General features: G+C 38.6%; 1 gene segment (V, D, J or C); it reads left to right on the top strand.

Annotated features, from left to right (window-relative positions):
* Positions 1-538: 538 nt before the first annotated feature.
* The window catches only part of LOC110312026 (immunoglobulin lambda variable 4-3-like), a 46,901-nt gene continuing 19,982 nt past the window's right edge, over positions 539-27,457 (top strand). The window contains 2 exon segments of the V gene segment in view: positions 539-614; positions 718-1,039. Coding sequence covers positions 569-614; positions 718-1,039 — 368 coding nt within the window.

Here is a 27,457-nt window from a genome sequence, read left to right as displayed (position 1 = left end):
TTTCTTGCAATCTTATAACTGTAATTTGCTACTGTGATGAATCATAATGTATCTCATATGCAGGATTTTGGGTATGTGCTTTCTATTAGAGTTTGAACACATAGATTAGGAACCCTTGGTCTACATAGTGTTCCCACTGAGGACAAGCAATCAAAACAAAATCAATAATGTAAGCCATCTGCAGATGATGCCAGTCCTGACCTTTGTGAGAAAGAGTTTAGTGGCCAATTCCTTGAGGAAAGTCTTGTGAATACAAACACAATACAACTAAACCTGTCAGAAGGGATCTATTGGTAACACTGAAGAATCTCAGATTAGAACACAAATATCTCTATCTCTTTGTGACTGGTCAGGATTGAGCATGTTCAGCAGCTGGGCACACTCTTGTCCCTTGGGAAACCTCAGGCCAGAAATAACACTCAGACATTTGATAGCACACACACCTGAAACAAGATTTGTTTGGCCAATAAAATTTGCATGAAGGGCCCTCTCATTTCTCTGAGAATTTTGAAGGATAAGAGAGAACTACAACCTGTCTGTCTCAGCAGAGATCAGTAGTATCTGCATTATGGCCTGGACTCCTCTCTTCTTCTTCTTCCTTCTTCATTGCTCAGGTCAGGAGAATCACTTGCACCCTGAACCTCTGTTCATCTGAGAGGCAGATACATTCCACATCTGTCTGTAATGTCAGGAAATAAACAGTTTCTATATTTTCAGGTTCTTTCTCCCAACCTGTGCTCACTCAGTCATCTTCAGCCTCTTTCTCCCTGGGAGCCTCAGCAAAACTCACCTGCACCTTGAGTAGTGAGCACAGTACATACATCATTGAATGGTACCAGCAACAGCCACCCAAGCCTCCTAAGTATGTGATGCAGCTTAAGAAAGATGGAAGCCACAGCAAGGGTGATGGGATCCCTGATCGATTCTCTGGATCCAGCTCTGGTGCTGATCGCTACCTTAGCATTTCCAACATCCAGCCTGAAGATGAAGCAATATACATCTGTGGTGTAGATGACAATATTAGAGGACAATTCGTGTAACCACAGTGAGCCAGATAAAGGAGGAAGCAGGACAGAAACTATTTTTTTCTCTTCAAAGTTCTTTTCTAACAGAATCATTGAACATTTATTTTTGCTTATTAATAAAGTAGATAGTCTAGCAATCCTCTTGAACTCATAGGGAAAGGAGCAAAATGGCAGGGATTGTATAGAGTGAACTACTGTATAACAATGATGACTATGTAAAAGTTAAAGCTGGTATGTATACAACTTAGGGGCTTAGACTACTGCCCTATATAATTGCAGCAATGTATCTGAGGCTCTCAGTGTTACCTCAACAAAGTTTAGAGTAATGCCTGTTCTTTGTAAGACAGCCTTCTTGTTCCGTGATCTAAGTGTTTTATAACTCTAGCAATTTACCAAGTTCACTATAAGTACAGTTAAGGAGACAGTGTGGTTGGAACTTCCTATTGCCAGTGTCTGAGCCACTGAGACAGCCACAGTGTTCTTGAGTATGTATGACCCTCTCCATGGTGCTCCTGCATCCCCTCTTAGTAAGACTTCCCAGTGACACTCAAGGAAGGAGAAAGGGATTGCCATGTGTTTTTTGTCCATGCCAATATGCTTACATGTGACATTGATATATTCTCCTTGAGATTCTGTCTACCTCCACATGAATGTCATCTTTAGACTCTCACTTTAGGTTTTAAAATAACCAATGAAATCACTAGGAATCAGGAATTGAAATGAAACCTCCAAAGTATAGTAATAAATATTTAAAATTCCCATCTTGGGGCTTATATCGCACCTTGATCATTAGGTTCTAAGATGAAATATATACTCATATCCTTATGTAGCACAATACCTGGGCAGATGCCTACCTTATATGCTGTTAGAATCTACTTCCTATTAATAAAATTGAGTTATTACTTATAATTAACTATGGCCTATCTAGACTGCTCTTAACTCCAATTTGGCAGTCCTTTGTACCATACCCTATTGACCCTTATCCCATGGCTAATTCTTCTTGTTCCTTCCTGCATATTCTTCTATCTCATTGCAGTTTCTTCTTCATTCTTATTTTCCTCATGGTCCTCTCAAGATTGCAAAACCTCAATCTCACCTTTTGCCCAGCTATTCACTGTTGGCATCTTTTTTCACCAATCAGAATTAACTTACTGGCATGGTCACAGGGGTTATGTGAAGACTCTATGTTGTGTAGGCCTACACTTAGCCTTGCAATATACAGTAAAAGATAAAACAATTCAACAATTCCCCCAGTTATTCCAATAAATGTCTCCTTTCTCTCAGATATAAATTGAACACAATTATAACAATTATGCACATCATAAGATGTGATATACACTTATAATATCCAGACAATCATATTTCACTCTTTAGAAGAAGTATTCTATCGTATTCTATCATCTATCCAAATTTAGTGAGTCACAATCCTGTACTTAAATCATGTTTGATTTCAACATGAATTACCATCTGAAACCATCCTTTCAACTCTACAACATCTTTAATGCTGAACAACAAGTTTAATTGTGAGACTATGAATATCTAATCTTCAACCCCATGAAAAATTTGAGAAGTAATTAAATATTACCTGAGTATACAGAAAGCACAAAGGCACAGGTGTAAAAACTTAAACAACTGGAAGAAACAGCTGATTGCCTAGAAACTCCCCAATATTCCATATAACATTGGAACATCTCATCTATCTTCTGCCTTCTAGCCTAAAACATCTGACAGACCTTAAGTAAAATAGGAATTATGAAGGACTAGCTAACTCTCTCTTGGCACAGCTTAGCAGTCAGCTGTCCCTATGTCCATTTGTCCTCTATAAATAGCATTCTTTCTGCAGATAAAATTAGGATATATCTTCTGCAGTGGATAGTTTGCCCCAATTGAAGCAACTCCGTATGGAACTATTTATACTCAATATCTTCTTTGAAGTGGAATAGGGATAGTATTAGAAGGAGACATGTCTTGTAGTCAAAAGATCTTTTAATAATGAAATAGCATTGAATGCCATATTCTGTAGATCTCTGCTGCTTTTGAAGACCATCTATCTATATAGAGCCTAAATTAATTAACAAACATTGATTGATTTTAGCTATTTACTTTATAATTAACCTTGAAAACATTCTATTGTAATTAACTGAATTAGAATCTAATATGAACATGAAAATGAGTATCTGACTATTAACTGGTAATATTAAATATTCCAAAATTTTTTTAATAACAGCCTATAAAAGAACTGGAACTAATCTTTGTATTATTAAATCAGTTTAATAGGTTCAATAGCTATCTAAGAGTTAAAAAATTAATTTTAAATTTTATATTAACTTACAAAGATTTATACCATTGAAAACCTTAAGTATGCATCACTATCATTTTTGTACCAATGTAAGAAAATATAGCTTCAATTCTGCATGAAAATATATATATTTCTACCAATGTAACACTATAGCTATAAATGCTTTGTTTATAAATAATAAAGAGTAAATTTATGAATCCATCCCTATTTATCTAATGACTTGTATTACTGTATCTCTTTTTTTCTTTTCAACCCCCTTCCCTTTACCTAAAAAATAAGAACAGAGAAGAGGAAAGGAAATATATAAATCACTGAGTATAAGCTCTCTGTTTATTTTACTACTTGTACAAGACCATAATTATTTTTAAATTATTCCTTAAAATGATAGTATATCTATCTATAAATCATAAAATAATCAAAACTATTTAACCCAATTAAGGGACTAGAACAATCATTTTCCATGATTGCTTCCTGCTGGGTTTTTTTATATTTTTTATTACATCTTTTCCTCAATTACATTTCCAATGCTATCCCAAAAGTCCCCCATACCCTCCCCCCCCCACTTCCCTACCCACCCATTCCCATTTTTTTGCCCCTGGCATTCCCCTGTATTGGGGCATATAAAGTTTGCATGTCCAATGGGCCTCTCTTTCCAGTGATGGCCGACCAGGCCATCTTTTGATACATATGCAGCTAGAGTCAAGAGCTCGGGGGTACTGGTTAGTTCATATTGTTGTTCCACCCATAGGATTGTGGATCCCTTCAGCCCCTTGGGTACTTTCTCCAGCTCCTCCATTGGGGGCCCTGTGATCCATCCACTAGTTGACTGGGAGCATCCACTTCTGTGTTTGCCAGGCCTCGGCATAGTCTCACAAGAGACAGCTATATCTGGGTCCTTTCAGCAAAATCTTGCTAGTGTATGCAATGGTGTCAGCGTTTGGAAGCTGATTATGGGGTGGATCCCTGGGTACAGCAGTCTCTAGGTGGTCCATCCTTTTGTCACAGCTCCAAACTTTGTCTCTGTAACTCCTTCCATGGGTGTTTTGTTCCCAATTCTAAGGAGGGGCATAGTGTCCACACTTCAGTCTTCATTCTTCTTGAGTTTCATGTGTTTATCAAACTGTATCTTATATCTGGGGTATCCTAAGTTTTGGGCTAATATCCACTTATCAGTGAGTACATATTGTGTGAGTTCCTTTCTGATTGTGTTACCTCACTCAGGATGATGCCCTCCAGGTCCATCCATTTGCCTAAGAATTTCATAAATTCATTACTTTTAATAGCTGAGTAGTACTCCATTGTGTAAATGTACTATATTTTCTGTATCCATTCCTCTGTTGAGGGGCATCTGGGTTCTTTCCAGCTTCTGGCTATTATAAATGAGGCTGCTATGAACATAGTGGAGCATGTGTCCTTCTTACCGGTTGGGACATCTTCTGGATATATGCCCAGGAGAGGTATTGCTGGATCCTCCAGTAGTACTATGTCCAATGTTCTAAGGAACCGCCCAGCTGATTTCCAGAGTGGTTGTACAAGCTTGCAATCCCACCAACAATGGAGGAGTGTTCCTCTTTCTCCACATCCTCGCCAGCATCTGCTGTCACCTGAATTTTTGATCTTAGCCATACTGACTGGTGTGAGGTGGAATCTCGGGGTTGTTTTGATTTGCATTTCCCTGATGATTAAGGATGTTGAAAATTTTTTCAGGTGCTTCTCTGCCATTCGGTATTCCTCAGGTAAGAATTCTTTGTTCAGTTCTGAGCCCCATTTTTAATGGGGTTATTTGATTTTCTGGAGTCTACCTTCTTGAGTTCTTTATATATATTGGATATTAGTGCCCTATCTGATTTAGGATAGGTAAAGATCCTTTCCCAATCTGTTGGTGGTCTTTTTGTCTTATTGACGTGGCTTTTGCCTTGCAGAAGCTTTGCAGTTTCATGAGGTCCCATTTGTCAATTCTCCATCTTACAGCACAAGCCATTGCTGTTCTATTCAGGAATCATTCACCTGTGCCCATATCTTCAAGGCTTTTCCCTACTTTCTCCTCTATAAGTTTCAGTGTCTCTGGTTTTATGTGGAATTCCATCATCGACTTAGATTTGACCTTAGTAAAAGGAGATAGGAATGGAACGATTCGCATTCTTCTACATGATAACAACCAGTTGTGCCAGCACCAATTGTTGAAAATGCTGTCTTTCTTCCACTGGATGGTTTTAGCTCCCTTGTCGAAGATAAAGTGACCATAGGTGTGTGGGTTCATTTCTGGTTCTTCAATTCTATTCCATTGGTCTACTTGTCTGTCACTATACCAGTACCATGCAGTTTTTTATCACAATTGGTCTGTAGTAAAGCTTTAGGTCAGGCATGGTGATTCCACCAGAGGTTCTTTTATCCTTGAGAAGAGTTTTTGCTATCCTACATTTTTTTTTCCAGATGAATTTGCAGATTGCTCTTTCTAATTCGTTGAGAATTGAGTTGGAATTTTGATGGGGATTGCATTGAATCTGTAGATTGCTTTTGCAAGATAACCATTTTTACAATGTTGATACTGCCAATCCATGAGCGTGGGAGATCTTTCCATCTTCTGAGACCTTCTTTAATTTCTTTCTTCAGAGACTTGAAGTTCTTATCATAGAGATCTTTCACTTCCTTAGTTAGAGTCATGCCAAGATATTTTATATTATTTGTGACTATTGAGAAGGGTGTTGTTTCCCTAATTTCTTTCTCAGTCTGTTTATTCTTTGTGTAGAGAAAGGCCATTGACTTGTTTGAGTTAATTTTATATCCAGCTACTTCACCGAAGCTGTTTATCAGGTTTAGGAGTTCTCTGGTGGAATTTTTAGGGTCACTTATATATACTATCATATCATCTGCAAAAAGTGATATTTTGACTTCATTTTTTCCAATTTGTATCCCCTTGATTTCCTTTTGTTGTCGAATTGCTCTGGCTAGGACTTCAAGTGCTATATTGAATAGGTTAGGGAGAAAGTGGACAGCCTTGTCTTAGTCTCTGATTTTAGTGGGATTGCTTCAAGCTTCTCACCATTTACTTTGATGTTGGCTACTGGTTTGCTGTAGATTGCTTTTATCATGTATAGGTATGGGCCTTGAATTCCTGACCTTTCCAAGACTTTTATCATGAATGGGTGTTGTATCTTGTCCAATGCTTTTTCTGCATCTAACGAGTTGATCATGTGGTTTTTGTCTTTGAGTTTGTTTATATAATGGATTACATTGATGGATTTCCATATATTAAACCATCCCTGCATCCCAGGAATAAAACCTACTTGGTCAGGATGGATGATTGCTTTAATGTGTACTTGGATTCGGTTAGCGAGAATTTTATTGAGTATTTTTGCATTGATATTCATAAGGGAAATTGGTCTGAAGTTCTCTATCTTTGTTGGATCTTTCTGTGGCTTATGTATCAGAGTAATTGTGGCTTCATAGAATGAGTTGGGTAGAGTTCCTTCTACTTCTATTTTGTGGAATAGTTTGTGCAGAACTGGAATTAGATCTTCTTTGGAGGTCTTGTAGAACTCTGCACTAAAACCATCTGTTCCTGGGCTTTTTTTGGCTGGGAGACTATTAATGACTGCTTCTATTTCTTTAGGGGATACGGGATTGTTTAGCTCGTTAACTTGATCCTGATTTAATTTTGGTACCTGGTATCTGTCCAGAAATTTCTCCATTTCGTCCAGGTTTTCAAGTTTTGTTGAGTATAGCCTTTTGTAGAATGATCAGGTGGTGTTTTGCATTTCTTCAGGATCTGTTGTTATGTCTCCCTTTTCATTTCTGATTTTGTTAATTAGGATGTTGTCCCTATACCCTCTAGTGAGTCTAGCTAAGGGTTTATCTATCTTGTTGATTTTCTCAAAGAACCAACTCCTCCTTTGGTTAATTCTTTGAATAGTTCTTCTTGTTTCCACTTGGTTGATTTCACCCTTGAGTTTGACTATTTCCTGCCATATACTCCTCTTGGGTGAATTTTCATCTTTTTTTTCTAGAGCTTTTAGATGTGTTGTCAAGCTGCTAGTGTGTGCTCTCTCTAGTTTCTTTTTGTAGGCACTCAGAGCTATGAGTTTCCCTCTTAGAAATGCTTTCATTGTGTCCCATAGGTTTGGGTATGTTGTGCCTTCATTTTCATTATACTGTAAAAAGTCATTAATTTCTTTCTTTATTCCATCCTTGACCAAGGTATCATTGAGAAGAGTGTTATTCAGTTTCCACGTGAATGTTGGCTTTCCATTATTTATGTTGTTATTGAAGATTAGCCTTAGTCCATGGTGGTCTCATAGGATGCATGGGACAATTTCAATATTTTTGTATATGTTGAGGCCTGTTTTGTGACCAATTATATGGTCAGTTTCGGAAAGGTCCCGTGAGGTGCTGAGAAGAAGGTATACCCTTTTGTTTTAGGATAAAATGTTCTGTAGATATCTGTTAAGTCCATTTGTTTCATAACTTCTGTTAGTTTCACTGTGTCCCTGTTTAGTTTCTGTTTCCATGATCTGTCCATTGATGAAAGTGGTGTGTTGAAGTCTCCCACTATTATTGTGTGAGGTGCAATGTGTGCTTTGAGCTTTACTAACGTGTCTTTAATGAATGTGGCTGCCCTTGCATTTGGGGCATAGATATTCAGAATTGAGAGTTCCTCTTGGAGTATTTTACCTTTGATGAGTATGAAGTGTCCCTCCTTGTCTTTTTTGATAACTTTGGGTAGGAAGGTGATTTTATTCGATATCAGAATGGCTACTCCAGCTTGTTTCTTCAGACCATTTGCTTGGAAAATTGTTTTCCAGCCTTTCACTCTGAGGTAGTGTCTGTCTTTTTCCCTGAGATGGGTGTCCTGTAAGCAGCAGAATGTTGGGTCCTGTTTGTGTAGCCAGTTTGTTAGTCTATGTCTTTTTATTGGGGAATTGAGTCCATTGATATTAAGATATATTAAAGAAAAGTAATTGTTGCTTCCGTTTTTTTGTTGTTAGAGTTGGCATTCTGTTCTTGTGGCAGTCTTCTTTTAGGTTCCTTGAGGGATTACTTTCTTGCTTTTTCTAGGGCGTGATTTCCATCCTTGTATTTTTTTTTCTGTTATTATCTTTTGAAGGGTTGGATTCATGGAAAAATAATGTGTGAATTTGGTTTTGTGGTGGAATACTTTGGTTTCTCCAATTATGGTAATTGAGAGTTTGGCCAGATATAGTAACCTGGGCTGGCATTTGTGTTCTCTTAGTGTCTGTAAAACATCTGTCCAGGCTCTTCTGGCTTTCATAGTCTCTGGTGAAAAGTCTGGTGTAATTCTGATAGGCCTGCCTTTATATGTTACTTAACCTTTCTCCCTTGCTGCTTTTAATATTCTATCTTTATTTAGTGCATTTGTTGTTCTGATTATTATGTGTCGGGAGGAATTTCTTTTCTGGTCCAGTCTATTTAGAGTTCTGTAGGCTTCTTGTATGATCATGGGCATCTCTTTCTTTAGGATTGGGAAGTTTTCTTCTATTATTTTGTTGAAGATATTTGCTGGCCCTTTAAGTTGAATATCTTCATTCTCATCAACTCCTATTATCCGTAGGTTTGGTCTTCTCATTGTGTCCTGTATTTCCTGGATGTTTTGAGTTAGGATCCTTTTGCATTTTGTATTTTCTTTGATTGTTGTGCCGATGTTCTCTATGGAATCTTCTGCACCTGAGATTCTCTCTTCCATCTCTTGTATTCTGTTGCTGATGCTTGCATCTATGGTTCCAGATTTCTTTCCTAGGGTTTCTATCTCCAGCGTTGCCTCACTTTGGGTTCTCTTTATTGTGTCTACTTCCCTTTTTAGGTCTAGTATGGTTTTGTTCATTTCCATCACCTGTTTGGATGTGTTTTCCTGTTTTTCTTTAAGGACTTCTACCAGTTTGGTTGTGTTTTCCTGTTTTTCTTTAAGGACCTGTAACTCTTTTACAGTGTTCTCCTGTATTTCTTTAAGTGAGTTATGAAAGTCCTTCTTGATGTCCTCTACCATCATCATGAGATATGCTTTTAAATCTGGGTCTAGATTTTCAGTTGTGTTGGGGTGCCCAGGACTAGGTGGGGTGGGAGTGCTGCGTTCTGATGATGGTGAGTGGTCTTGATTTCTGTTAGTAGGATTCTTACGTTTGCCTTTCACCATCTGGTAATTTCCGAAACTAGCTGTTATAATTGTCTCTGGTTAGAGCTTGTTTCTCAGGTGTTCCTCTGTTAGCCTCTATCAGCAGACCTGGGAGGCTGGCTCTCTCCTTAGTTTCAGTGGTCAGAGTATTCTCTGCAGGCAAGCTCTATTCTTGCAGGGAAGGTGCCCAGATATCTGGTATTCAAACCTGCCTCCTGGCAGAAGTTGTGTTCCAATCACCAGAAGTCTTAGGATCCCATGGGGAATCCTCTGTGGGTCCTTGTGGGTGTCCAGAGACTACACTGTCAAGGCTCCCGAGTGCTCGAGTGTACCGGAAGGGACTTATGCCCCAGCAGAGGCCGGGTTGCCTGCTTCCCTAGTTAATACAGTCTCAGGTCCCGCTCAATTGGATTGGAGCAGAAGCTGTGTTCCACTCACCAAAGGTCTTAGGATCCTGTGGGGAATCCTGTGCGGGTCCTTTTGGGTGTCCCAAGACTCCTCTCTCTTTCTGCTGTTTTGAGTAAAGAATTCCCTTTGAGGGGATAGCAAAAAAATTAGAAAAAATTTGTTAGTCTTAAGAATGAATGAAACTGCCAGGCGTGAACTTGGTGGACAGTCCCTCAGTCCCCAGAGGACTCTCCATGCCACAGGCACCCTAGCACACCCAGGATCTTAGGATCACTGGTGGAACACATCTGTTCCAAACCAATCTTGACAGGCCTGTGACAGCAGGAGCAACAACACAGGAGCCCTGCCTGACCCGCAGCTCAGGTTCCTTCTGATCAGTGCTGGTATACCTTGGTTTCAAACACAACAGACAGCCCCATGGACCTCAGAGGAGACAGCATTTCCAGGCGCTGTAACATGCCCAGGATTTTAGGATTCCAGGATTCCAGGATTCCAGGATTCCAGGATTCCAGGATTCCAGGATCCCAGGATAACAGGAGCTTGGTCACACCGGGATCTCAGAGTCTCAGAGGAAGCTTGACTGCCAAGAACTCTGACACACCCAGAATCTCAGGTTCACAGGATCCCAGCATCACAGGATCCCAGAGAAAGCTGGATTCTGAGGAGTCCTGAATCAAGCAGGACTATAGGAAGGACAGGCTACAATCAGATATATTGAGGGTAGCAAGCACTTGAGATAATCAGATGGCAGGAAGCAAGCATAAGAACAGAAGCAACAGAAGCTGTTTACTTGGCATCAACAGAACCAAACTCTACTACCATAGCAACTCCTGGATACACCATCACAACATAAAAGCAATATATGGATGTAAAGTCACTTCTCATAATGGTGATAGAGGACTTTAAGAAGGAAATAAATAACTCCCTTAAAGAAATACAGACGAGACCAGCAGCGGGGTAGCTAGGGCACAGGGTCGGCTGACACTCGCCAGCTACCCACAACACCCACCACAGGATCTTGAGACTTCTGGTGAGTGGAACACAGCTTCTGCTCCAGTCCAGTCGCGTGGGACCTGAGACTGCTTTGGTTGGGGAGGCAGAAATCCGGCCTGAGTAGGGCCACAAGCCTCTTCCAGTCAGACCAGCACCAGGATAGCTAGAGTGCAGGGTCAGCTGACACCCGCCAGCTACCAACGACACCCGCCACAGGATTTTGAGACCTCTGGTGAGTGGAACACAGAGTCTGCTCCAATCTTTAAACAGTGACAATGATAACAACTAACCCCAGAGATTACCAGATGGCGAAAGGTAAACGTAATAATCTTACTAACAGAAACCAAGACCACACACCATCATCAGAACCCAGCACTCCCACTTCGCCCAGTCCAGGGCACCCCAACACACCGGAAAAGCTAGACACGGATCTAAAAGCATATCTCATGATGATGGTAGAGGACATCAAGAAGGGCTTTAATAACTCACTTAAAGAATTACAGGAGAACATGGCTAAAGAGTTACAAGTCCTTAAAGAAAAACAGGGGGAAAAGGCAGGCACTACCTCAGAATGAAAGGCTGGAAAACAATTTTCCAAGCAAATGGTATGAAGAAACAAGCTGGAGTAGCCATTCTAATATCTGATAAGATTGACTTCCAACCCAAAGTCATCCAAAAAGACAGGGAGGGGCACTTCATACTCATCAAAGGTAAAATCCTCCAAGAGGAACTATCAATCCTGAATATCTATGCTCCAAATACAAAGGCAGCCACATTCATTAAAGAAACTTTAGTAAATCTCAAAGCACACATTGCACCTCATACAATAATAGTGGGAGACTTCAACACACCACTTTCACCAATGGACAGATCATGGAAACAGAAACTAAACAGGGACACAGTGAAACTAACAGAAATTATGAATCAAATGGATCTGGCAGATATCTACAGAACATTCTATCCTAAAACAAAAGGATATACCTTCTTCTCAGCACCTCATGGTACCTTCTCCAAAATTGACCACATAATTGGTCACAAAACAGGCCTCAACAGATACAAAAATATTGAAATTGTCCCATGCATCCTATCAGATCACCATGGACTAAGGCTGATCTTCAATAACAACATAAATAATAGAAAGCCAACATTCACGTGGAAACTGAACAACACTCTTCTCAATGATACCTTGGTCAAGGAAGGAATAAAGAAAGAAATTAAGGACTTTTTAGAATTCAATGAAAATGAAGCCACAACATACCCAAACTTATGGGACGCAATGAAAGCATTTCTAAGAGGAAAACTCATAGCTCTGAGTGCCTACAAAAAGAAACTAGAGAGAGCACACATTAGCAGCTTGACAACACACCTAAAAGCACTAGAACAAAAGGAAACAAATTCACCCAAGAAGAGTACACGGCAGGAAATAATCAAACTCAGGGGCGAAATCAACCAAGTGGAAACAAGAAGAACTATTCAAAGAATTAACCAAAGGAGGAGTTGGTTCTTTGAGAAAATCAACAAGATAGATAAACCCTTGGCCAGACTCACTAGAGGGCACAGGGAAAGCATTTTAATTAACAAAATCAGAAATGAAAAAGGAGACATAACAACAGATCCTGAAGACATCCAAAACACCATCAGATCCTTCTACCAAAGGCTATACTCAACAAAACTGGAGAACCTGGATGAAATGGAGAAGTTCCTAGACAGATACCAGGTACCAAAGTTGAATCAAGATCAGGTTAATGATCTAAACAGCCCTGTATCTGCCAAAGAAATAGAAGCAGTCATTAATAGTCTCCCAACCAAAAAAAGCCCAGGACCAGATGGGTTTAGTGCAGAGTTCTATCAGACCTTCAAAGAAGATCTAATCCCAGTTCTTCATAAACTATTCCACAAAATAGAAACAGGAGGTACTCTACCCAACTCATTCTATGAAGCCACAATTACTCTGATACCTAAACCACAAAAAGACCCAACAAAGATAGAAAACTTCAGACCAATATCCCTTATGAATATTGATGCAAAAATCCTCAATAAAGTTCTTGCTAACCGAATCCAAGAACACATCAAAACAATCATCCATCCTGACCAAGTAGGTTTCATCCCAGGGATGCAGGGATGGTTCAATATACAGAAATCCAATAACATAATCCAGTATATAAACAAACTCAAAGACAAAAACCACATGGTCATCTCGTTAGATGCAGAAAAAGCATTTGACATGATCCAACACCCATTCATGATAAAAGTCTTGGAAAGATCAGGAATTCAAGGCCCATACCTAAACATGATAAAAGCAATCTACAGCAAATCAGTATCCAACATCAAAGTAAATGGTGAGAAGCTTGAAGCAATCCCTCTAAAATCAGGGACTAGACAAGGCTGTGCACTTTCTCCATACCTATTCAACATTGTACTTGAAGTCCTAGCCAGAGCAATTCAACAACAAAAGGAGATCAAAGGGATACAAATTGGAAAAGATGAAGTCAAAATATCACTTTTTGCAGATGATATGATAGTATATATAAGTGACCCTAAAAATTCCACCAGAGAACTCCTAAACCTGATAAACAGCTTTGGTGAAGTAGCTGGATATAAAGTTAACTCAAACAAATCAATGGCCTTTCTCTACACAAAGAATAAACAGACTGAGAAAGAAATTAGGGAAACAACACCCTTCTCAATGGTCACAAATAATATAAAATATCTTGGCGTGACTCTAACTAAGGAAGTGAAAGATCTGTATAATAAAAACTTCAAGTCTCTGAAGAAAGAAATTATAGAAGATCTCAGAAGATGGAAAGATCTCCCATGCTCATGGATTGGCAGGATCAACATTGTAAAAATGGCTATCTTGCCAAAAGCAATCTACAGATTCAATGCAATCCCCATCAAAATTCCAACTCAATTCTCAACGAATTAGAAAGTGCAATCTGCAAATTCATCTGGAATAACAAAAAACCTAGGATAGCAAAAACTCTTCTCAAGGATAAAAGAACCTCTGGTGGAATCACCATGCCGGACCTAAAGCTTTACTACAGAGCAATTGTGATAAACACTGCGTGGTACTGGTATAGTGACATACAAATAGACCAATGGAATAGAATTGAAGACCCAGAAATGAACCCACACACCTACGGTCACTTGATCTTCGACAAGGGAGCTAAAACCATCCAGTGGAAGAAAGACAGCATTTTCAACAAATGGTGCTGGCACAACTGGTTGTTAACATGTAGAGGAATGCAAATTGATCCATTCCTATCTCCTTGTACTAAGGTCAAGTCTAAGTGGATCAAGGAACTTCACATAAAATCAGAGACACTGAAACTTATAGAGGAGAAAGTGGGGAAAAGCCTTGAAGATATGGGCACAGGGAACGAATTCTTGAATAGAACGGCAATGGCTTGTGCTGTAAGATCGAGAATTGACAAGTGGGACCTCATGAAACTGCAAAGCTTCTGCAAGGCAAAAGACACCATCAATAAGACAAAAAAACCACCAACAGATTGGGAAAGGATCTTTACCTATCCTAAATCAGATAAGGGACTAATATCCAATATATATAAAGAACTCAAGAAGGTGGACTCCAGAAAGTCAAATAACCCCATTAAAAAATGGGACTCAGAACTGAACAAAGAATTCTCACCTGAGGAATACCGAATGGCAGAGAAGCACCTGAAAAAATTTTCAACATCCTTAATCATCAGGGAAATGCAACTCAAAACAACCCTGAGATTCCACCTCACACCAGTCAGAATGGCTAAGATCAAAAATTCAGGTGACAGCAGATGCTGGTGAGGATGTGGAGAAAAAGGAACACTCCTCCATTGTTGGTGGGATTGCAGGCTTGTACAACCACTCTGGAAATCAGTCTGGCGGTTCCTCAGAAAACTGGACATAGTACTACTGGAGGATCCAGCAATACCTCTCCTGGGCATATATCCAGAAGATGTCCCAACCGGTAAGAAGGACACATGCTCCACTATGTTCATAGCAGCCCTATTTATAATAGTCAGTAGCTGGAAAGAACCCAGATGCCCCTCAACAGAGGAATGGATACAGAAATTATGGTACAGTTACACAATGGAGTACTACTCAGCTATTAAAAAGAATGAATTTATGAAATTCCTAGCCAAATGGATGGACCTGGAGGGCATCATCTTGAGTGAAGTAACACAATCACAAAGGAATTCACACAATATGTATTCACTGATAAGTGGATATTAGCCCAAAACTTAGGATACCCAAGATATAAGATACAATTTGCTAAACGCATGAAACTCAAGAAGAATGAAGACCAAAGTGTGGACAATATGCCCCTTCTTAGAATTGGGAACAAAACACCCATGGAAGGAGTTACAGAGACAAAGTTTCGAGCTGTGATGAAAGGATGGACCATCTAGAGACTGCCATATCCAGGGATCCATCCCATAATCAGCTTCCAAACGCTGACACCATTGAATACACTAGCAAGATTTTGCTGAAAGGACCCAGATATAGCTGTCTCTTGTGAGACTATGCCGGGGCCTAGCAAACACAGGAGTGGATGCTCACAGTCAGCTATTGGATGTATCACAGGGCTCCCAATGGAGAAGCTAGAGAAAGTACCCAAGGAGCCAAAGGGATCTGCAACCCTATAGTTGGAACAACATGATGAACTAACCAGTACCCCGGAGCTCTTGTCTCTAGCTGCATATGTATCGAAAGATGGCCTAGTCGGCCATCAATGGAAAGAGAGGCCCATTGGACTTGCAAACTTTATATGCCCCAATATAGGGGAATGCCAGGGCCAAAAGAATGGGAATGGGTGTGTAGGGAAGTGGGGGGCGGTATTGGAGACTTTTGGGATAGCATTGGAAATGTAATTGAGGAAAATATGCAATAAAAAATATTAAAAATTTTAAAAATATATAAATAAATTAATTAATTAATTTAAAAAATACAGAATAACACAGGTAAGCAGGGAGAAGCACTTAAAGAGGAAACACAACAATCCCTTAAAGAGTTAGAGGAAAACACAATCAAACAGGTGAAAGTATTGAACAAAATCCTCCAGAATCTAAAATGAAATTTTAAAAAAAAATTAAAAAAACACAAAGGGAGACAACTCTGGAGATAGAAATCCTAGGAAAGAAATCAGAAACCATAGATGCGAGCATCAGCAACGGAATACAAGAGATGGAAGAGAGAATCTCAGGTGCGGAAGATTCCATAGAAAACATGGACACAACAATCAAAGAAAATGCAAAATACAAAAAGATCCTAACTCAAAACATCCAGGAAATCAGGATACAATGAGAAGACCAAACCTAATGATAATAGGTATAGATGAGAATGAAGACTTTCAAATTAAAGGGCCAGTAAATATGTTCACAAAATTATAAAAGAAAACTACCCTAACCTAAAGAGAGAAGTGCCCATGAACATAAAAGAAGCCTACAGAATTCGAAATAGACCGGACCAGGAAAGAAATTCCTCATGACACATAATAATCAGAACAACAAATTCACTAAATAAAGACAGAATATTAAAAGCAGTAATGGAAAAAGGTCAAGTAACATATAAATTCAGACCTATTTGAATTACCCCAGACTTTTCACCAGAGACTATGAAAGCCAAAAGATCCTGGACAGATGTTATACAGACCCTAAGAGAATACAAATGCCAGCCCAGGCTACTCTACCCAGCAAAACTCTCAATTACCATAAATTGAGAAACCAAAGTATTCCATGACAAAACCAAATCCACACAATGTCTTTCCACAAATCCAGCCCTTCAAATGATAATATGGGAAAACTCCAACAAAAGGAGGGGAATGACACCCTAGAAAAAGCAAGAAACTAATTCTTCAACAAAAATAAAAGAAGATAGCTGCAAGAACAGAATCCCAACTCTAACAACAAAAGTAACAGGAAGTAACAATTACTTTTCCTTAATATCTCTTAATACCAATGGATTCAATTCCCCAATAAAAAGACATAAAATAATAGACTGGCTAAATAAACAGTACCCAATATTTTGCTGCATACAGGAAACCCACTTCAGGGACAAAGACAGACACTACCTCAAAGTAAAAGGCTGAAAAACAATTTTCTAAGCAAATGGTCTGAAGAAACAAGCTGGATTAGTCATTCTAATATCAAATAAAATTCACTTCCAACTCAAAATTATCAAAAAAGACAAAAAGGGGCATTTCATACTCATAAAAATAAAACCTTTCAAGATGAACCCTCAATTCTGAATATCTATGCTCCAAATGCAAGGGCAGCCACATTCATTAAAGAAACTTTAGTAAAGCTCAAAGCACACATTGCACCTCACACAATAATAGTGGGAAACTTCAACACCACACTCTCATCAATGGAAACAGAAACTAAACAGAGGCACAGTGAAACTAACAGAAGTTATAAAACACATGGATTTAACAGATATCTACAGAACATTTCATCCTAAAACAAAAGGCTATACCTTTTTCTCAGCACCTCATGGTACCTTTTCCAAAATTGACCATATAATTGCTCACAAAACAGGCCTCAACAGATACAAAAGTGTTGAAATTTTCCTATGCAACCTATCAGATCAATACAGACTAAGGCTGATCTTCATTAACAACATAAATAATAGAAAGCCAGTGTTGACATGGAAGCTGAACAACACTTTACTCTATAATAACTTGGTCAAGGAAGAAATAAAGAAAGAAATTAAAGACTTTTTAGAGTTTAATGAAAATGAAGCCACAACATACCCAAACTTATGGGACGCAATGAAAGTAGTGTTAAGAGGAAAACTCATAGCTCTGAGTGCCTCCAAAAGGAAACTGGAGAGAGCACACACTAGCAGCTTGACAACACACCTAAAAGCCCTAGAATAAAAGGAAAAAACTTCACCCAAGAGGAGTAGATGGCAGGAAATCATGAAACTCAGGACTGAAATCAACCAAGTGGAAACAAAAAGAACTATACAAAGAATCAACAAAACCAAGAGCTGGTTTTATGAGAAAATCAACACAATAGATAAACCCTTACCCAGACTAACTAGAGGGCACAGGAACAGTATCCTAAATAACAAAATCAGAAATGAAAAGGGAGACATAGTAACAGAACCTGATAAATTCACAGCATCATCAGGTACTACTACAAAAGGCTGTACTCGACAAAACTGAAAACCTGAATGAAATAGACAATGTTCTCGACAGATACCATGTACCAAAGCTAAATCAGAATTAGAAGAACAATCTAAACAGCCCCATATCCCCTAAAGAAGTGGAAAGAAGACAGCATTTTCAACATATGGTGCTAGCTCAACTGGCATTATGTGAATTGGCCCATTCTTATCTCCTTGTACAAAGCTCAAGTCTAAGTGGATAAAGGAACTCCATATAAAACCAGAGACACTGAAATTTATAGAGGAGAAAGTGAGGGGAAATCCTCAAAGATAATGGGCACAGGGGAAATTTTCCTGAACAGAACAGCAATGGCTTGTGCTGTAAGACCGAGAATTGACAAATGGGACCTCATAAAATTGCAAAGCTTTTGTAAGGCTGTTGACAAGACAAAAAGCCACTGACAGACTAGGAAAGGATCTTTACCTATCCTAAACCTGATAGGGGACTAATATCCAATATATATAAAGAACTCAAGAAGCTGGACTCTAGATAAATCAAATAACCCTATTAAAAATGGGGTACAGAGCTAAACAAAGAAACCCCAACTGAGAAATACTGAATGGCTGAGAAGCACCTGAAAAAAATGTTCAACATCCTTAATCATCAGGGAAATGCAAATCAAAATAACCCTGAGTTTCTACCTCACACCAGTCAGAATGGCTAAGATCAAAAATTCAGGTGACAGCAGATGCTGGCCAGGATGTGGAGAAAGAGGAACACTCCTCCATTGTTGGTGGGATTGCAAGCTGATACAATCACCATGGAAATCAGTTTGGTGGTTCCTCAGAAAATTGGACATAGTATTACCGGGAGATCCTGCAATACCTCTCCTGGGCATTTACCCAAAATATGTTCCAACTTGTAATAAGGGCACATGCTCTACTGTGTTCGTAGCAGCCATATTTATAATCAGAAGAAGCTGGAAAGAACCAAGATGCCCCTCAACAGAAGAATGGATACAGAAAATATAGTACATTTACACAATGGAGTACTACTCAGTATTAAAAAAATGAATTTATGAAATTCTTAGACAAATTGATGCATCTGAAGGGTATTATCCTGAGTGAGGCAACCCAATCACAAAAGAACACACATGATATGCACTCACTGATAAGTGGATATTAGCTCAGAAACTTAGAATATCCAAGATACAATTTGCAAAACACATGAATCTCAAGAAGAAGGAAGACCAAAATGTGAAGACTTCATTCCTTCTTAGAACAGGGAATAAAATACCCATGGAAGGAGTTATAGAGACAAAGTTTGGACCTAAGACGAAAGGATGGACAATCCAGACTACCAAATGCAGATACTATTGCATATGCCAGGAAGATTTTGCTGAAGGGACCCTGTTATAGCTGTCTCATATGAGGCTATGCCAGTGCCTGGCAATTATAGAAGTGGATGTTCACAGTCATCTATAAGATTGAACACAGGGCCCCAATGGAGAAGCTAGAGAGAGAACACAAGGAGCTGAAGGGGTCTGCAACCCTATAGGTGGAACAACAATATGAACTAACCAGTACCCCCAGAGCTCGTATGTCTAGATGCATATGTAGCAGAAGATGGCCTAGTTGGCCATTACTGGGAAGAGAGGCCCCTTGGTATTGCAAACCTTATATGCCCCAATACAGGGGAATGCCAGGGCCAAGAAGTTGGAGTGGGTGTGTATGGGAGCAGGGCAGAGGAAGTGTATAGGGAACTTTTGGGATAGCATTTGAAATGTATATTATTGGGATAGCATTGGAAATGTAATTGAGAAAAATACGTAATAAAAATATTAAAAATTAAAAAAATATATCTAATAAGAAAGGAAGGAAGGAAGGAAGGAAGGAAGGAAGGAAGGAAGGAAGGAAGGAAGAAGAAAGAAAGAAAGAAAGAAAGAAAGAAAGAAAGAAAGAAAGAAAGAAAGAAAGAAAGAAAGAAAGAAAGAAAGAAAGAGGGGAATTGTGTTGAACTCATTATCATAGGAGGAAACTTCCTGAACAGCTCAGGCACTAAGATCAACAACTAATATATGAGGCTTCATGAAACTAAAAAGCTTTTGTAAAGCAAAAGACAATGTCATTAGGACAAAACAGCATCCTACAGAACGTGAAAAGATTTTCACTGACACTACATTTGACAGGTGATATACACAATATATAAAGAACTCAAGAAACTCACATCACCAAACCTACTAACCCAATTTAAATGGAGTACAGAGGACTCTTTAATGATCAGAAAGCAATTAATGAAATGTTCAGCATCCTTAGTGATCAGAAAATTGCAAATCAAAACAACTCTAACTGAGACTACATCTTACATCTATCTGTAGTGAAATTTTGATTTCTTAAAAAACACAGAAATATGTTTTCATTTTAATCCCAGGTATGGGATATGAGGCTGCTTCAGCTTGCCCACAGCAGCTGACTTAATTTAGCACATGCTCTAGCAGGGGTATGATTTTGCCAGCTGCTGATAGTTTTTATCAGTGTGTTAGGTTTAGAAATCTGTGGACTCTTCAGAAGGTATATAAATGGTAAAGACCCAATTGGTGGGTTGTTGGTTGGTTGCTGTTGGTCATTGTTAAGTAGTTATGAACAAATAATAAATGGTAACAAGGTTTTAGATATCCTGATAGTGAAAATCAAACTTGGTGCCAAGGAACTTGACACCCTTATTTAGCAGGAAGTTCAATCAGTGTTCTGATGATAACATTGCCCCCTTTCCCTTCTATTCTTTTTTTTCTCCCCTATATAATGGATTGAAAGGGAAGAAAAATTATGGAGAAAGGTGGAATAAAAAGGAGCCCCCAAAGCAGCCAAAGTCCTGCTACCTTTGTCAGAGTGGCTAAGATTAAAAAACAAAAACAAAAACAAAAAAACCCTCAAGCAGCTGCTCATGCTGGTGGAGATGTGGAGCAAGGGGAATACTCATCCATTGCTAGTAGGAATAGAAACTTGTAAATCCTTTGGATTTACACTTTGGAAATCAATTTTGCATTTTCTCAGAAAACTGGGAATATTTGTACCTCTCCCGGTCATATACCCAAAAGATGCTCTAACATCTCACAAAGACACTTGCTAAACTTTGTTCATAGCAGCTTTATTAGTAATAGAGACTGGAAACAACCTAGATACCCCTCAATTAAAAATGGATAAAAAAAAAAAACCTGTGATACATATGTACAATGGAATACTATTCAGCTATTCAAAACCAAGACACCATGAATTTTACAGGCAAATGCATGGAACTGAAGAATATCATCCTGAGTGAAGTAACCCAGTCCCACAAGGATATGCATTGTATTTACTCACTTATAAGTGAATATCACCCATAAAATACAGGTACCATTTTATACTCAACAGACTCAAAGAAGCAAAACAAGAAGAAAGATCCATACAGGGAGCTTGACTCTCCCTTAGTAGGGGGTATAAAGTAGTCATAAGAGTCAAATGAAGAGAGGGAACTGAGAAGGAGGGAGAATGGTGAGGTGAATGGGAGATTCATGATCAGGTGTGGGGAAAGCCAAGAGAGATGGCTAGATGACCATGAAAATGAATGGAAATCTGCAACTCACTGGAGTGAGGAGGTAGAAGACATATTCAGGATAAGACATGTCCTTGGACAATGGAGGTGCCCAAGAATCAATGATGGTGATCTTAGCTGTGACTCACTACATTGGGAATATGGAACATGAAGAGGCTACCTCCTGGAGCCAGACAATAACCCCAGTGAAACAATAGAAAAAACAACCAAAACACAACTCATAAAACATTCAACCCAAAATTTATCTTGTCTTTAAGAAATGCAAGCACCTGGGATGACACAGAGCCTGATGGAATTGCCAATAAAAAATATGACCTGTGGGACTGCATTTTTGCCTGACACTGGAGTGTAGAAGCACCACTGGGGAAGCAAAATGTGGGGCTACACTTGACTTCATCTAACCTGCACAGCCACTGTCAGGTTGGTAGGCGTTCAGAAAGCACTGAGCCATGGTTGGGAATTGGGAAAATGTAGCCTAGGATTTAGGAGACCAAAGCTATGGTTCCAAAACTCCTGGGCATTCAGTCTCTGCTAGTGTGCTGTACACACATGAAAATGAAGGATTGGAGGTTCACTGGAACCTCTGGCTTTGCTCATTGGTGATTGTCCTTAACTTAGCAGAAGCATAGAAAGGCCTTCTTTGGGAGACTTAGGTTGCAGCTCTGCAGGCAAAGGCCTTCTCCATGCTCCCCACAGTGGTTCTCAATGAAAGAGACAGTTCATGTTTATCTATATCACTTATTGACTGTTGATCATAGAAAATGGATACATACCAATTCCTCAGGGTGGACTAGAGATTAAATAACTTTTTCAGGAAGGAATGTCTGGCAAGAGAAGTTTATTGGCCAAAGCCTCATGGCCTCTAGCTATTCCATTAGCATGGAGAAATCTATTCTGGGGCTACATAACCACAGGTCACATTTCCTATGTGGGAAGTGTGGCACATGTTCCAGGACAGGACTCTGGCAGGGAGAGGGAAGCTGTCAACCATTTCAGGTGGATGCCTAGATGTCAGGGACTCTGAACCCACTCAACTATACTAAGTTTCCTGGCATGGTCTACTGTTCCACACCAGTCCAACTTGAGGTGCATCCCATGGTCAAGCACCAATCACTAACACTGTTAATGATACTCTATCTTGTTTGAAGATAGGAGCAAGTTGTCCTCAGAGAAGCTCCACCCAGCAGCTGACTCAGACAAATATAAACACCCACAGCCAAACAGTGGATGAGTCTTGTAGACTCTTACAGCAGAATAGGAGGAAGGATTGTGAGTCCTCAAGAAGATAGGAACTCCACAGCAAGAGCAACAGAGTCAACTAACCTGGACCCTTGGTTCTCTCACAGTTTGAACCACCAATCAAAGAGCATACATAGGCTGGACCTAGGCCTCCCAATCATAGGTTAGCAGATATGCAGATTGATCTTCATGTGGGTTCTGAATAACTGGAATGGGACTATCCCAAAATTTGTTGCCTGTATGTAGGATGTGTTCTTATAGCTGTGTGGCCTTGTCTGGCTTCAGTCCAAGAGAAAGCACATAGCCTTGCAGAGACTTGAAGTGTCATGGTGTGGAAGGAGGGATACACAGGAGGGCCCCCAACTGCCCGTAGGAGAAAAGAAGGGGAAAGGATTGTGAGACGGGGGACTAGAAGGAGAGCAGTGAACAGAATGTAAAGAGAATACATAGAAAAAATAACTTAGTTTTTAAAAATATGACATTGGTAGGAAAGCATACATGTTGGCTAATAGAACAAAATCACAGACCCAAGCATGAGCACATGTAACTTTAGCCACTTAATATTTGACAAAGATATCAAGAGAATACTCTGGAAAAAAGAAATCATTTTTAACAAATGGTGTCATGACTACTGGATGTCTACATGCAACAAAATTCAGTTAGACCCGTATCTATCATCTTGCACAAATACTAATCCCAAATAGATCAAAGACCTAACTTGAAACACTAAAAGTGTTAAAAGAAAACAAATCAGTGCTGTACAGGATACAGATGTATGAAAGCACTTGCTGAATAGAACTATATTTTCCCAAGAATAGAGGCCAACAATTGAAAAGCAGGACCTCATGAAACTACAAAGCTTCTGAATAACAATAGAGAAGTCAAGCAGGTAGAAAAGAGGCACACAGAATGAGAATCCGAGCCAACTATACAGAACTGAGGTTTAATATCCAGAATTTTTAAAAGTCAAACTAAATAAGCAATCCAAAAATGGGATTCTCAAAAGATGAAAATTTGGAACAAGAAATAACTCAAATAATGTTTGCCTTTCCTAGCAATTAGGAAAATGCAAATAAAAACATCTTTGAAATGTATCTTGTCCCAGTCAGAATGGCAATTATTAATTGAATAACTGACCACAAATGAAAAAGGGGATATAGATTGTGCAACATTCATTCACTCTTGGTGGGATTGCTAACTAATATAACCAATATAGAAATTATTGTGGGAATTCTGAAAATACTAAAAACAAATCTACCATATGACCCAGCTATATCACTTCTTAGTATATATCCAAAGAACTCAACATAATGCTTTACAGGTACTTGCTTGTCCATGTACACTCCTGATCTATTAACAACAGCTCTGAAAGGAAAACAACTTAAAAGACCCTCAACCAACTAAATGGATAATGAAATTGTTGTACATACACACTAAAGAATACCATTCAGTCATAAAGAAGAACAAAATCATGAACTTTTCAGTAAAATGAATTAATCTGGAAAAGAACATATTGGATGTGGTAACCCAAACAGATAAAAAATAGTCTGTTCTTTCTTATTGCAGGATCTTAGTTACAAATCTTCAGATGTGAAAACATAGCTTGTAGTAACTACAGCAACTAGAAAGGTAAAATGGGAGCATTGTCCAAATAAGGAGTTGGTAACAATAGAGGGAGAATAGCAGGGTACTAGCTAATAATCTAATCAAGGATGGCAAAAGGGAGCACCTTAGTGATCAGCAAGGAAATAAAAATAGAAGAATGGAGAGAAAGAGTAAAGGGTACTCTTTAAGTATTTGTCCTTATATCCACAGATATGTGTCATTTTTATGCCTCTATTTGCAACATAGGAAGAACACTACAGAAAATCACAACCAATCAAAATACAGAGTTTTGGAGCCTAATCCTAATGGATACATCCACAAATCACTTACATCCAAGGCTCAATAAATTTTGTGCAAGAGGAGGTGGAAAGATTGTAAGAGCCAGAGGATCAGCAAATTTGCTGTTAGATTGTATCTCCTAGTAACATCAGAAACTGCCTCATAGTCTCATCAACAAATGTGAGTTGAATGAGGAAGGCATCGGAAAAAAAAAAAAAAAACATACTGAATGCCACCAAGAAAACTCCACGCATTCTACATAAAACAAATGAACAAATGAAAACCCTCTAGGCAACTGAGCAAAAGCAAAAGAGACATGGCCCTCCTCAGGGAAGAACATAGCAATTTGAATTTGTTGTTCATTGACAAATGGTTGTGACCGAATACATATATACAAGTAACATTATGTGGATACAACAGGTTGTATTTCAGAGAGAGAGAGAGAGAGAGAAAACAGATAGATCATAGATAGGTAGAAGATGACAGATAGGTAGATAGATAGATAGATAGATAGATAGATAGATAGATAGATAGACAAACAGACACATAGATGATAGACAAACACATAGATGATAGACAGAAAGACAGACAGATAAATGATGATTGATAGGTAAATGATAGATGATAGATAGATAGATAGATAGATAGATAGATAGATAGATAGATAGACAGAGATGATAGACAAACAGACACGTAGATGATGGATAGATGATAGATAGATGATAGATAGATGGACAGACAGATAAATGATGATGATAGATAGATAGATAGATAGATAGATAGATAGATAGATAGATGATAGATAGATAGATAGATAGATAGATAGATAGATAGATAGTAAGTAGATAGATAGATAGATAGATAGATAGATAGATAACGATAGATAGGTAGGTAAGTAGATAGATAGACAGACAGACAGATAGATGATATGCAGATAGATAGATAGATAATAGGCAGATAGATAGATAGATAGTAAGTAGATAGATAGATAGATAGATAGATAGATAGATAGATAGATAGACAGTAAGTAGATAGATAGATAGATAGATAGATAGATAGATAGACGATAGATAGGTAGGTAGGTAGATAGACAGATAGATAGACAGACAGACAGATAGATGATAGGCAGATAGATAGATAGATAGATAGATAGATAGATAGATAGATAGATAGTAGATAGATAGATAGATAACGATAGATAGGTAGGTAAGTAGATAGACTGACAGACAGACAGATAGATGATAGGCAGATAGATAGATAGATAGATGGATAGATAGATAGATAACGATAGATAGGTAGGTAAGTAGATAGACCGACAGACAGACAGATAGATGATAGGCAGATAGATAGATAGATAGATAGATAGATAGATAGATAGATAGATAGATAGCGATAGATAGATAATGATAGATAGATAGGTAGGTAGGTAGATAGATAGATAGACAGACAGACAGACAGACAGACAGACAGACAGATAGATAGATAGATGATGGGTAGATAGATAGATGCATAGTTGATATAAAAGGAGTACATTAATTTGAAGGAGAGCCTAAATGATATATAGGATGGTTTGAGAGGAGGAAAGAATAAAAGAAATCTTGTAATTTAAACACAACCTTAAAATAAAACAAACAATAAAGTAACAATAAGAGCATGACATAGTTACAGACATGTAGACTAATGCAACAAAATTTAAAATCCAAACATGAGGACATAATCAGCCATTCAATATTTGAAAATGATGCCAAAAACTTCAAATGGAGCTTCAACAAATGATCCTGGAAAAAAATTACTAGTCTTGGTGAAGAACAGCTCCATGTCTATCACCTCATTCAAAAACTCTATATGAATCAAAGAACTAAATATGAAATTGCTAGAGAAAAATGTTGGCAATACCCTACATGATATAGACTTAGGAAGTACTTCCAGAATAAGACTGTTTAACCAAGAACTAAAGTCAACAATTGACAAACAGGATCTCACAAAACTAAAATGTTTCAACACAGCTAAAGAAATAAGCAACTTGGTGAAGAAGAAGCCCACAGAATTGGAGGGAATTCTTACCAACTACATATTTCACAGGAGATAAAGACATGAAGTGCATGAATAATTCAATGAAACAATCAAAGATCAAATGACCTATATGAAAAAACGGGTAAGAAATGTCTCAAAAAAATGTATGCTAGCAGTTAGAGAAAAGCAAATCAAAAGAAGATTACATCTTACTCCAGTCACAACAGCAATGATCAACAAATCAACTGATAACAATGCTGTCAGAGTGCAGAGAAAGGGAACCCTCATTTGATGTTGGTAGGCTTACACACTTGTAAAGCCACTATGTAAATCAGTGTGGAGGTTTATCAAATAGCTAAAAGTAAGTCAACCATATGATTCACTTATATCACTCTTTCGATTATGCCCACATAAATGAGCATCATACTTCACATATACTTACTCTGCCATGTTCATTGCTTTTGTGGTGGTGTTCTGAAGGAGAGTTGGACAGAAGAAGGTATGGTTATGGTCAACATATATTGTATACATGTCAGAATCTCTCAAAACAAAAAGAACCCCAGGCAAGCTGCCAGGTATCTTCCAGGGCTGCAGCTATTCCTGGCTCAGTGTGGCATGGTGGAACACTATTTAGTGGGCTGGCTGGCCAATGCAGTGTAGCGGGCAGCTGGGGGCCAAGATGGGTGCCACTGAGTGGAAAGTGACTGTGGTAGGCTGTAGCAGCTTCCAGCAATGAGGGAAAGAACTTTCTTCTCCAATGTATTAGAGTT

This window comes from Mus caroli, unplaced genomic scaffold (assembly GCF_978045245.1).
Source record: "Mus caroli unplaced genomic scaffold, Mus_caroli_1 scaffold_17, whole genome shotgun sequence".
Taxonomy (NCBI): Eukaryota; Metazoa; Chordata; class Mammalia; order Rodentia; family Muridae; genus Mus; species Mus caroli.
This window is presented reverse-complemented; position numbering and strand designations above follow the sequence as displayed.